General features: G+C 29.2%; 3 protein-coding genes across 3 annotated transcripts; 2 read left to right on the forward strand and 1 right to left on the reverse strand.

The window, feature by feature from the left end:
- Window positions 1-155: 155 nt before the first annotated feature.
- GO595_008350 (uncharacterized protein) lies at window positions 156-1247 on the forward strand (the record flags this gene model as incomplete). Its single annotated transcript, XM_067921915.1, has 1 exon — window positions 156-1247. The coding sequence occupies one exon, from the start codon at window positions 156-158 to the stop codon at window positions 1245-1247; it is 1092 nt and encodes a 363-aa protein (XP_067771495.1).
- Window positions 1248-5000: 3753 nt separating this feature from the next.
- GO595_008351 (minor tail protein) lies at window positions 5001-6821 on the forward strand (the record flags this gene model as incomplete). Its single annotated transcript, XM_067921916.1, has 1 exon — window positions 5001-6821. One exon carries the CDS (start codon window positions 5001-5003, stop codon window positions 6819-6821), a length of 1821 nt encoding a protein of 606 aa, XP_067771496.1.
- A 4831-nt stretch (window positions 6822-11652) lies between these two features.
- On the reverse strand, window positions 11653-12690 carry GO595_008352 (uncharacterized protein; the record flags this gene model as incomplete). Its single annotated transcript, XM_067921917.1, has 1 exon — window positions 11653-12690. The coding sequence occupies one exon, from the start codon at window positions 12688-12690 to the stop codon at window positions 11653-11655; it is 1038 nt and encodes a 345-aa protein (XP_067771497.1).
- Between the last annotated feature and the right edge of the window lie 90 nt (window positions 12691-12780).

Consider the following 12780-nt stretch of genomic DNA (forward strand, 5'->3'; position numbering starts at 1 on the left):
TTGGAAACTGAAGTCACTTTTTTTCAACACTTTTTCAATACTTTATATTAAGTTGTGCACGATTTGGATTTGATAAGTTTATACCGGCCGTTTATTTCATGAGCAGTTATTAACAAATCAAAGGCCAAATGAAGACGAGACCCCGAAAAAAGAAAATGGATCCTCTATACTACGCAGCATACGCAAGAGATGATGAACCTCCTGAAGCAATTGAACGAAAATTTGCCATATTGGAACAAAGAATTCAGGAAAATAGCAACACCTCTACGGTTCAGGATATCGCACGAAAGTTACTTGCCGAGGAAGCATTACCAAACCAGCTGCCAACCGACATCTGGTTTGATCTTGAGGATGAAGTTTATGGTCCAATTGATAGTGATGAGGGTGATGCATCTTTTCTACCTTCATACGGTGGGGGTGATGATGAAGAGTATTATGTTGAACGTAGTCTTCGAACAAAAGGGAAAAAGAAGTCCAAAACTTCACATCCCACACTTTCAACCTCAACACAAGTTGAACACCTTGGTTCAGGGGTTGATCTGTGGCCTCTCTACAAAGTTCTTAAGCTTCACAGTAATGTTGGGATGATTCCCCATCGCGATTTTGTCAATAGAGAAACATTTCGAACACGAGAAGAATTTGTTGAAGAGCTTACCACGCCAAAATATGTTGTTGATAACATTGATGTCCATACATTTGTTGATATTGTTGGTACTCAAGTTGATGCCATAATTATGGATCCGCCTTTTGGACACAATGGTTGGGATGGCAATAAGTTATACAAGTTCATCAGTGGTCTCATGCCTCATCTTTCCCGTACTTTTATTGTCATATGGGTTGATCCAGATACGATATCGGATATTGTTGCCTCCTTCAAAAAGGCCGAATATGTGTTTTGTGACTCAATCTCTGTCGAACTACTTGATCCTTTTGGCCGCCCATATGTGATATATACTGATTCGTCTGGATTTCCAAGAGATTCACGAATGGCGATCATGTACCGAACTAATGATATAATACGTTCTGACCTTAAGCAACAACGCGTAAAAGATACTGGATATGGCATCGTGTGCGAGAACGGGAAATCGTACGGAAGAATATCAATGCCACTTACAATACACAACATCTTAAAGATAATGTTGCCTGATAGAAAAGAACAAAAGAGAGTGTTCGTGGAACTTTGGCCGTCGTTTTATGCGAGACCAGAGAACTGGTTGTATATAGACGAAAAAGAAGTCGACGATTAATAACAAATCTGATTTTATAAATATTAAATTAAAATAAATTTAAATTTCATTTTCATTTCATTTTTGGTCCAAACTATGGACAACAATAAGTTATCGAATAATTACGTGATGAAATAGGGACAAAAGGTCGTATTGCAACTAATGCTGCAGAAGGAAGTTTAGGTATTTTGATAAAGTAAAGAAATCATCTGAAAGACATTATTTCAAGTTCATTAAGGAAGCCGAAATAACTAATAATTTATCTAATGAATTCATTAGATGATATATAATATATTCATTATATGAATTCTTATATCATGATATATCATGAATGATTTTTAAAATTTCTTTAAAATTTATTTTAAAATTAAACCGGTTCAAATAATTACGATTTGTAATCTAGATTGAAAATTGACATGAATTTTTGTAAACTTGTTAAAATTGACAATGAGATTAATGTCGAAATAGTTTCTAAAATCTCTTTTATGTTCTTGTTTATTTATTTATATATTTCATGCAACTTTTTAGTTCTCTAAGAAGGTAATCATCTTGTCTTCTTCTTAATGAGGTAAACCATCTGTTTTTACACTGTAAATGATCTCTTTCATCAAAATACTTTGAAATTATTTTCCAATGGTGACCATGAGAACGCACTAATTTATATAAGAGATCATCTTCTTCTTGTGTCCATAGTTTCCTTGTTCTTGTTTTACGCATAGCTTTAATTTCACCTGTCATATCTAAAAATCAAAAAATTGAATCCCCATCCATTTCCAAACACAGTTCTAAACGTTCACGAAATCTCAAACAAAGTTTGTTAATTAGGTCCGACGATAAATTATCCCAAACTTTTTTGATGACATCTATCAACTCGTTTTTGGTTTGTGGGTTCGCCTCGGTAACAGCTCTTTTCATGATAGCCCATAGTAGTTCTATCGGATTGAGATCTCAATCCGGAGAATTGGCGGGCCAATCCGCAATTACATCCATAAATCTTTCCAACCAATCCATTGTTGCAGCAGAAGTATGCGAGAGTGCTCCGTCCTGCATGAATAACCATCCATATTCACCATACCTTTTGTTCATTTCTTCGATAAATCCAGACTCAAGAATATTCAAAATATAAGTATCAGAATTTACAGAACCATCAATAATTACCAAATTGCTCTTAATATCAACAGAAATAACACCAAAAATCATTACAGAAACAAAAAATTTCGTTTCATTAATTACTGAGTTTTTTGTAAAATCACCTTTTCTAATCCAAACCCATCGGTTATCATTCCCAAGGACAAACCTGGATTCATCTGAAAAGGCAATTTTGTCAAGATAAAAATCTTCATTCAACATTCTTTGGCAAAATTTTTTACGATTATGTATTTGCTCTTCTGTCAGATCTTGTTGATGTTTTGGTGGTTTAAAATGAAAATTCATATCATTTCTGAGTTTCAAAATATATTGTGGTGTTACTAATATACCAAAATTATTTTTAACATCTTCTGGCAGCACTCTTGAAGGCTGTGCTGCATCTAGTAATGTATTAATCTCAATAAATTTTTTAATATCTTCTGTAATTTTTGGTTTAGCACCTCTTTTTACTGGTGATAGTATTTTACCAGTTTCATTGTATTCATTTATTACTCTTCCTACCCTATGGCTACCCACATGTAGGATTTGAGTTATTTGTTGGTGCGTACAACCATTTTGATAAAGATCAACAATGGATTTTTCGACCATTTTTTTAATAAACGGTATTAAATCGAAATATTCAATGACTTGACTCAATGTCGAATTATTTGAACAAGTTTATATATAATTAAATTATATAATGAATGATTATTAAAAAAATCATGTGACATAAGAAAATAAGAAGTATATAATTAAATATAATCACATTTAGTCCTATTTTCTTATACCTGTATCTTAATTTTTCTATGAATTTGAATTAAAATGAAATTTGAAAACACATTAAAATATATGTAAACTGAAAATGAAAAGTCAGAAGCATTCAATCCGAAAAAGTGCCAATATCTATGAGTCAATACTCAAAATTGCAACAGGTGAAAGATTTCAATTGCGCTAAAATGCTTGAAGCCGGATTCTCATACGAGAGAATACAGCATTTATTAAGCCCAAAAAGAATTGCCTCAATCAAAAAGGGATTATCATTAGAACACAGGATGGGGCGTCCTTCAAAAATCACTTAATCAATGATTGATTATACGGAAATGCTTTCATTAACAAATGCCAGGTTCACTGATGGTGATATAGCTTCGGTATTAAATGAGAAATTTTCCACGAATATTTCAAAAACAATCATTTCAAGAATACGAAGAAAATTAGGTTTTATTTACCGATCTCCTCTTGTAAAGCAAAAGCTCAATGAATTATAAAAGCAGACAAGACTAGAATTCTGCATTTGGGTTCTTCAATATAAATTTCAATTGGACAATATTGTTTTTTCTGATGAATCGAGGTTCGAAAAATATCCAGACAACACATGGAGGAGAATAAAACGATAAATGTGGAATGAATCATGTTTCTGTGATACACAGAAATTCGTTCCGAGTATAATAATCTGGGGAGCGATTGGTAAGGGGTTTCGAACGCCTTTGATGAAGTGTTCAGAGTTTGTCAATGCTGAAGAATACATCAATATCATGATGGAAAGAAGTGATATGTTCACAACATGTGATAAGAAATTCGGTCATTTTAAATGGGTATATATGCAAAATGGGGCACCATGTCACATCTTAAGCTTGATATTTGAATCAACTTAAAATACAGTTTTAATCTCAAAATTCAACATTCTTGTTCACAAAAATCAGAAGATATACCATATTATAATGATTCAGATATTATGAACAGAGTTTGTGAACTTTACTTAAATAAACAATACGATCATATGTCCGATATGATTTTCAATGCTTTACTCGAATGGATCAATGAATCAATATCGGTAGGTATATAATGCGGTCGGGAATGATCCCGAGGACCCTAGAGGCCCCGCCGGGAGCGGGGCCCCTAGGGTCCTCGGGATCATTCCCGACCTTTAGTTTTCACTGGGGGGATTTCCGGGGTCTTCGACCCCCGGAGGTGCCCTTCGGACCCCTCCGAAGGTCTCAGACCCCTTCAATCCCCCGAGTGTGCTCGCTCCGCTCGCAACAAAAATCAAAATGATTTTTGTGAGCCATACAATTCGATAGAAAATTTGAATGAGCATTCAATTTTGAGAGAACGCGAAACTTTTTCATAGGGACGATAGCACTTTGAATGCCACTTTTCGCATAAACCTATCAAAAACCTCGTATAACCAGCACAAATTGTCCCCGGTTATTATTTGGTCGGAGGTTAGTAGTCAAAAAGCGACGGTTATTGTTTGGTCTCATGGCAAACTTTATTTTTATAAATGCTTAAACCTGTAACTAAAACGTATTTTTGTACTTCACAAAAAGAAAACCGTTTTCCGCCTGAATTTGTGGATTCTCAAAATCCTAGATATATTGTAGTACAGCAATGTAAGTGTAAATTTAAGGATTATTTAGTATCTGATGTTTCAATGCACGCTGATTTCATTGAACGTGACCATTATGAAGATTATTTTTGTATTTATACGAATGAAAATAGAACTAAATATAAGAAATATGAATATAAAAGTAGAAAACCAAATTTTAAAAATATGGTTTAAAGAAATGAATGGTAAAGAAATTGATCCAGAATATTTTATGTTAGAATTATTATTAATTTATTAAATAAAAAAATCATTTTTTATCAATGTTTAGTATTGAGAATGCTACGAAAGGTATAAAAACTAATGTTGTTGCTGCTCCTGAAATTATTGATAAAGATGACTTACAAGAACTTTTAGAAAATTATCCAACAAATGATCAAATAACAGAAAAACTTAATACTATAACTTCGATTACATTACCTCAATTATATTATAATAAATCGCAATCAGATGAAAAATATTCAACAAAAAGTCATACTCATAATACAATAAATAATGATTTAACAGTAAATGGGAATGTACAAGTTAATTCATTAAATGGTTTTCAATTAACAACTGCAGAAGGTGGTAAATGGGATACAAAATTATATGTGCCATCTATTATTACATTAAAAGAAGATGGTGTTGTAGAAGTTGGACAATATATTGATATGCATAATAAGGCAGATTATGATAAAGATAATACATGGAGAATAACTGCTAATACTAATTCATTAGATTTTAAATCAAAAACTGGTTCATTATTAAGTTTTGGAAATAATGGAAATATTCAATGTGCAACTATTAATAATTTAGATACAACTAAGATATCTTTAAATGATCATAATCATGATGAGATTTATGCTAAAAAAGATCATGAACATACAAACTATGCTTCAACAGAACATACTCATAGTTATACTGATTTAAATGATAAACCACAGTCATTTCCACCTACAGTTCATACTCATAGTTATAATGATTTAAATGATAAACCTGAAACATTCCCACCTTCAGAACATACGCATAGTTATAATGATTTATCTGATAAACCTGAATCATTTCCACCATCAGTACATACACATACGGAGTATGCTCTGAAAGATCATAATCATGATACAAAATATGCTGCTACAAATCATACACATAGTTATAATGAATTAACAGATATTCCTACAGTATCAAATCCAGAAAATATCACATGTTCAACAATTAATGGTTTTGCTTTAGATTCATCTCCTGCAGATTCAAATTTAAATATTAGTGTTCCTTCAATTGCAGTTATTAAAAACGATGGTGTTTTAGAAACAGGTCCTTATATAGATATGCATACTAGTGATGGATATGAAAATGATTATAGTTTCAGAATACAATGTACAGGGAATGTTATGGAATTTAAACCAACACTAAAAGGTTGCAATGGTTTTTATTACACAGCAGCTTTTGATGCATTAGGTTGTACTAAATTAAATTGCTCTCAAATTATGTACTCTGTAAAAACTAATGGTATTGATAATACAGGAAATATAAAATCCGGTACTGGTCAATTCACTAGTTTAGAATCTACTAAATTAACTTTATTTCACAGTATAATTGAAGAATCAGGTAATACATATCAATTATTATGGAGAATTTATGGATGTACACCTACTGAAGATAAAAAATATGGAAGATTATATTTTGAATCTGTAACACAAAAGAAACAAGATAATGATACATTTTCTGATATATATAGTGCAATATATTATATTGCAACTACATTTAATACATTTGAAGGAACTGGAGGTTTAGCACAAATAAATACAACTATTACTCATAATGCACCTGTTGAAGAAGACTTAACACAATTTCAAATTGGTTCACCTGTATTTTTAACAGGTAATGTTTATGCTTTAACCAATGAAGGTAAATATGTTACAAATACTTCATCAACTGATTGTATTCCATCAGTTAAAACATCAGGTACTTATAAAGAATATTTAGGGATATGTGTAGCTAAACATGGAACTGGATATAAAGCTTCAATAGGTGATGTTATTAAAAGAGAAATCGAAATTTTACAAAATACTATTGATTTTGCAACACATGGAGATTTTTTATTTTAGAGTAAATAATACCGCAGATTATGAAATTGGTGATGTAGTATTATTTGATGGTAATAAATTATCAGATGATTTAGTAATAACTACTACAATATTAAATTCAATAGTTGGTAAAGTAACAGGTAAAATAGATGAACATTTATTGAGTATATTTAAAGAATAAAAAAAATATTTTATTTCATTTTTATTTTTTTAGAATGGAAGAACGTGAACCAAAAAAAGAACCTAGCATCAATAAATCTCCATTAGATGAAGTACGACGATTAGCTCTACTTAATGATAAAGGACCTGAAAAACAGCCTTCTTTTTACGAATTTTTAATGCAAAATTTAAGAGTGATTTTTCGTATTCTGAAATTTGATTTATCATTAAATAATTTTTTAAAACTAATGGATGAAGCAACAAAATGCGTTAGAAATGGTGTTCCAATATCACCCACATATAGAATTCAATTTAAGTCTATGAAAGAATATTATCAAATCATTATTAATAGTTTTATTATAAATTTTTTTAAAAAAACCCAAATTAATACAAATTTAGATTTTGATGAATTTAAGAAATTAATTAATGATATTATTAAAAAATATAATATAGATTATATTGATGGTCATATAGGTTTATATCCATTAAATGAATATTATAACTATTATAAATCTATTATTCTAAAATATACACCTTTAAGAAAATTACTTCATAAAATATTTGCAAAAGAAGTAGAAAATGATTTTAAAAATGGGAAACCTAAAACTATACAAGAATTTATTAATTTCTTAATTACAAAATTAACTAACTCAAATATAACAGAAAATATTCCATTAGATTATGCTTATTCATTATATCTTTTATATTATTTTTATCATTTTAGATATGTAACTCCAAATGATTCTTACAATATTTATGAAGATAAACAAAATATTAATACAGGTTTTAAAACTTTAAATAAAAATAAATATTTATTTAAAAAATTAAATATACCTTATAGTATTGATTATACAAATATAGGTAAAATAAAACCGAATATAAATTATTTTCCTTTCAAATTAAATAAAAAATATCAATTAAAATATATTGGAGGTAATGGAGAATATCAAATGGATTTATTTTTTTCACATAGTGATGAATTTAATTATGATTATTGTTATTTATTAGCTGTAGAAGTACAAACTAGATATTTATTTGGTACTTTTACTAATATTAAAATAAACGATAAACATTATAAAAAATCAATCGAAAGTGTAGCTAAAGCTTTATTTGAACTTTATGGTACAGGTTTATTTAATCCTAAAATTATTCATTGTGATTCAGAAACAACATTTTTATCAAAACCTTTACAATATATTTCAAATCATTTAATTGGTACTAAAATAATTCCTGTTGAGAGAATAATAATTAAAAAATAAATCTTATCCTATACATTCATCTTTAGCTATAATTAATAGAATTTGTAGAACTATTAGAGATATGGCTGATAATATGGGTTTAGAATATATTCAACCTCATGATATGAATAAAATTATACATAATTATAATCATACTTATCATAAAACATTATCTAAATTAAATCATAAAAAAATATCACCATATGAAGCTAAAATAAAACAAAAATCTTTTGGTTTATCTCTACATAAATTAAATTATAATATTATGAAACAAAAAGGATTTTATTTACCTCCTGGTACAACAGTAACAGTTTATAACACAGATCAATTAAAAAAGAGATCAAAAATATTACCAGATATTTATATAGTAGATAATTTTGAAAAAGGTAAATTTAATATTCATAATGATAAAGGAATAAAAATGTCAGTACCAAGATATTTATTAAATCCAGTTCCAAATGCAATTATTATACCTTCAAAAGAAAAAGATCCAATGATGTTTTATTAATAAATAAATACTTTTTTCTAAGGAAATATTAAATTCATCCATTAATGTGTTATATTCTCTATTATATTGAGAATTAAAATCATACCCATTAATCTTAATTGAATTAACTTTTTTTAATTGGTTTTACATGTTTTAAAGATCCATGTTCAGGATCTTCATAACTTAAGCATACTAGATTAAAATCAATTTCTATAATTAAACTTATAGCTTGTACTAAATCATTAGCATTAATTATAATTTTACCACTATTATCAATTAAATTTGCTATTAATTTCATATTATTTGTTTTTAATATCGCACTAAATGTTAAAGCTATATGTTTATATAAAGCACTAGCATTATCAGTATTAAGATCAGTTTCTCTTGTAATTATTTTTTGATGTTTCTTCATTAACTTCAGGATAATGTGCTGGTGTTTCACTATTGTTATTATTAATAATAACTTTACAATTAGCACTAGAACTATTATGTTCAGTATTATTCTTCCCTACATGGGGTGAGAAATCACTTATTTTAATCATAAAAAATAATGATTTTAAAAATTTTTGTTTATTAACTTACTCATCTGCTAATCCATTAGGTGTACCAATTATACTTACTACATATTTTTTAACTGCATCTAACATTATTTGTTCATGGTTAGGATCTTCTAACAAATCAGTAACAACTTTTTTACAAGCAGTTGAATAATAACTTTCACCTGTCTCCAATTTATATTTTTTACCTGCTTCAATATTTGGAATATTACGTTTTTTTAATAGTTCTTCTACTTTAGGAATTACCATTAATTTGTATAATGCAGCAGATAATTGAAGTATTGGACAATAACCCCTAATTCTTCCTTTGATATTCACTATTACCTTCATATTTATCAACGAAAGTTTTATATGCATCTTTAACAAGTAAACTTGTAAATACTGCATTTGCTGACCTTCTTCTTGGAGTACTATGTAATTTATAAATATTCATAACACCAGTATCTCTATAATAGTTATCATTAGCCCTTTTCACTTTTTTTCCCTAAATTCATCATATTCAGGATTATATTGGACAGTTGGATCATCGAATGGTTTATCATATTTTACTGTTCTTACTTCACTATCTAGCCATTCATTGAAAGATTTAATCTTCTTTCCATCTGCTCTATGTTGTCTTCTTTTTGTAGGATTACCATAATTATTTTGTAAATATTCCATATATGCTACTTGATAAGGATCTTGTTTTTTGACTGTCCATCCATTAACAAATTTAGCTCTTTTATGTTGATCTCTTATAATAATATCTGGAATTCCATCTTCATTAATATCTTCTTGTTTTACTGACCAATGATATCTTGGATCTTTACCATCATTATGTTTGTTAACATATTCCAAAGCACCATTATATGTTTGTGCATCTCTAACTTTTTCTAACATCTTTCTTTAAATCAAGAATAAGATGTGCTAAAGCTTTCATATTCTCATCAATTAATGTACTATCAGCACCATGATATTTATAATGACTTAAATCATCATCAAAAATATATTTAGCATCACCCTCTGTAACATATCTTTCACGTTCTTTTTAATAATTGGTGGATATATACGTGTACCATCTTTATTTCGTGGTCTACGTGTTCCATATATCACATCTTGTTGCATTAAAAAAAATGATTTTTTAAAAAAAATTTTTTTTTTTCAATTTTTTATATTTTGATTATTAACATCAATAATCATTTTTTTGATGACCAGTTAATTTTTGATAAACTGAATAAATTTGATCTTTAGTATAAGGTAATGGTATTTGTTCAATCATATATCTTAATTGTTGTTTAGAGAAATTAGGAAATATAAATATAGTACTTACATTAGCTTTAACTTCAGCAGGTAAAGATTTCCAAAATTGTACAGCGAAAAATACAGAACATTGAATATGAGCTAATTTAGTAAATAATTGATTAAAATAATTAGTAGGTTTTTTTTTTAAAGGACTATTAGCACAATCTTCAAAAAATATTATAGTATGTAAAGTTAAATTATTAAAATTATTAATATATAATTTTTCAAATAATTCAGTTATTTGATTATCTACTATTTTATTTTCCCAATGATTATTTTTAATTTCATTATAAAATTGTTTCCATTTTAATATATCTTTAACTATATCTTCTGCTTGATTTTCAGCTACATATAAAATTGGGATTTTAATTAAAGGTTTTAATGATTCAAATGTAGGATCATTTTCTAATCCATTTTTATTAATATAAATTAATAAATGAGTTCTAGGACTAATATTACTAATTTTAATAATTTCTCTAATTATACATTGAGTTTTCCCACTTCTTTGTCTACCTACTGCTATATTTAAAGAATTATAAGGTACATTCACTTCTGGATGAATTTCACTTATTAATTCTTCATTTAATTTAGGTTTATTTTTATATAAACAATAATCAATCATATTATCTAATGCATCAATATTAATATCGTTTTCCATAAATTAAAATAATTTCATAAAAAGCATTCTGTCACTTCATTATTTTTTAATGGAAGCTCTTTATACATGCTTTGCACAAGAATTTAAAGATTGTGATTTTAGTGCAATTAATATTAAACCTTCCTTTTCTATAGTAAAAAATAAAAATGTAATAACAGTAACTGTAACTGTGTATAATAAATATCATAATTTACTTAGAAAACAAATTTATAAATTTATAGATGAAAAATATCATCCTACTATAAAGAATCCTTTACAAAATATAACGCCTGAACAATTGGATCAAGCTTATCAAATATCTAAAATGGAATTATTAAATCAAATCTTTAATAATGATTTGAATAAATATAATTCTTATTTAGGTAAATTAAATGTATTGCAACAATATGCTAATACATTAGCTCAGCAACAACAAACTCAAGAAGAAACACAGAATTTTTAAAAAAAATAAAAAAATTTCTAAGAATTTCTTTTATTGATTCTTAGGGCACTTTCTTGAGATTAGTGGTATGCCTAGATCTTTCATGACCTCCCTATCGATTGGATTGGAAGAATCAAGTTTAGCACTAATCTTGTGCCTTCGCCTCGGAGGATCGTTTTCATTGTCCTCTCTTGGGCGTGGAGCCATTGTTTGTGGCGGCCTTAGGGTCGGATCTTTTCGTAAGATTTCCTTAGCATCCTTAGTTGGTGGCTTAGGAAACTTTTCAAGATCACGTCCTTCCTTTTGAAAGAGTGAGAGAGCGAATTTAAATCCCCTAGGACATCCAATCTGGAGTTCCTCTATTCTCGAGTAAACATTTACCCGAGAATCAGGGCTTAAATTTCGCCAGCGTCTGCTGATGGCTCCCATTAATTGACCCAAAAGAGGCTTCTGCTTATTTGGGTCAATCTCGTCAACTTGACGAAAGTAGTCCACCAGCACGTCTTCTTGCAGCTCTATCCTTTGGTATTTATCCCTCATTTGAAGAATCGCCGACATATTGTGGGATAAATACCCTTCGAACTCTTCTTTAGTGAAGAGTCCTTCGGATATCGCCGCCTCCAGTGAAGGAGCTTTACGCGTTGATCTATCTTCTAGCAGAGCTATGAAGAAAGCCACTGCGTTTCTACAATGACTAAGGTTGCTTGTTGGTTCCCAAGAGTTCAGAGGTATCTGTAAACCAGGTACCTCTTTCCAACAAACACACCAAAGAGATTGTAGTTCTCCTTTCTTGTCTTCCTCCTGTTTGAAGTTTACTATTGCTTCAACTTCATAGAAGCCTTCCAACTCTTGCGAGTAGGCTTGACTAGACGTAGATTCATTTCCCTCATCAAAGTAATAAGGGAAATCATAGTCCCAGTCATTAGGCGTCTCAACAGTTTCAGACTCAGACTGAAGAGAAGACTCACTCTCAAGCTCAGATTCCGAAGTACCCGACTTATACTTCAAAGATACCCTCATTGCTTTAGGCGCGCCTTGGCTTATACAGGTTGATGTATTGCCATGTACAACTACTAGGTTTCGCTGCATGGCTGCAGTGAAGTGATTTCAATACTCCACAAAATTGAATCAAGGTATCATGGTCGACCACTTATTACTTTTGTATGATATAATATGTAA

Source organism: Histomonas meleagridis (genome assembly GCF_020186115.1).
Source record: "Histomonas meleagridis strain 2922-C6/04-10x chromosome Unknown contig_67, whole genome shotgun sequence".
Taxonomy (NCBI): domain Eukaryota; phylum Parabasalia; order Tritrichomonadida; family Dientamoebidae; genus Histomonas; species Histomonas meleagridis.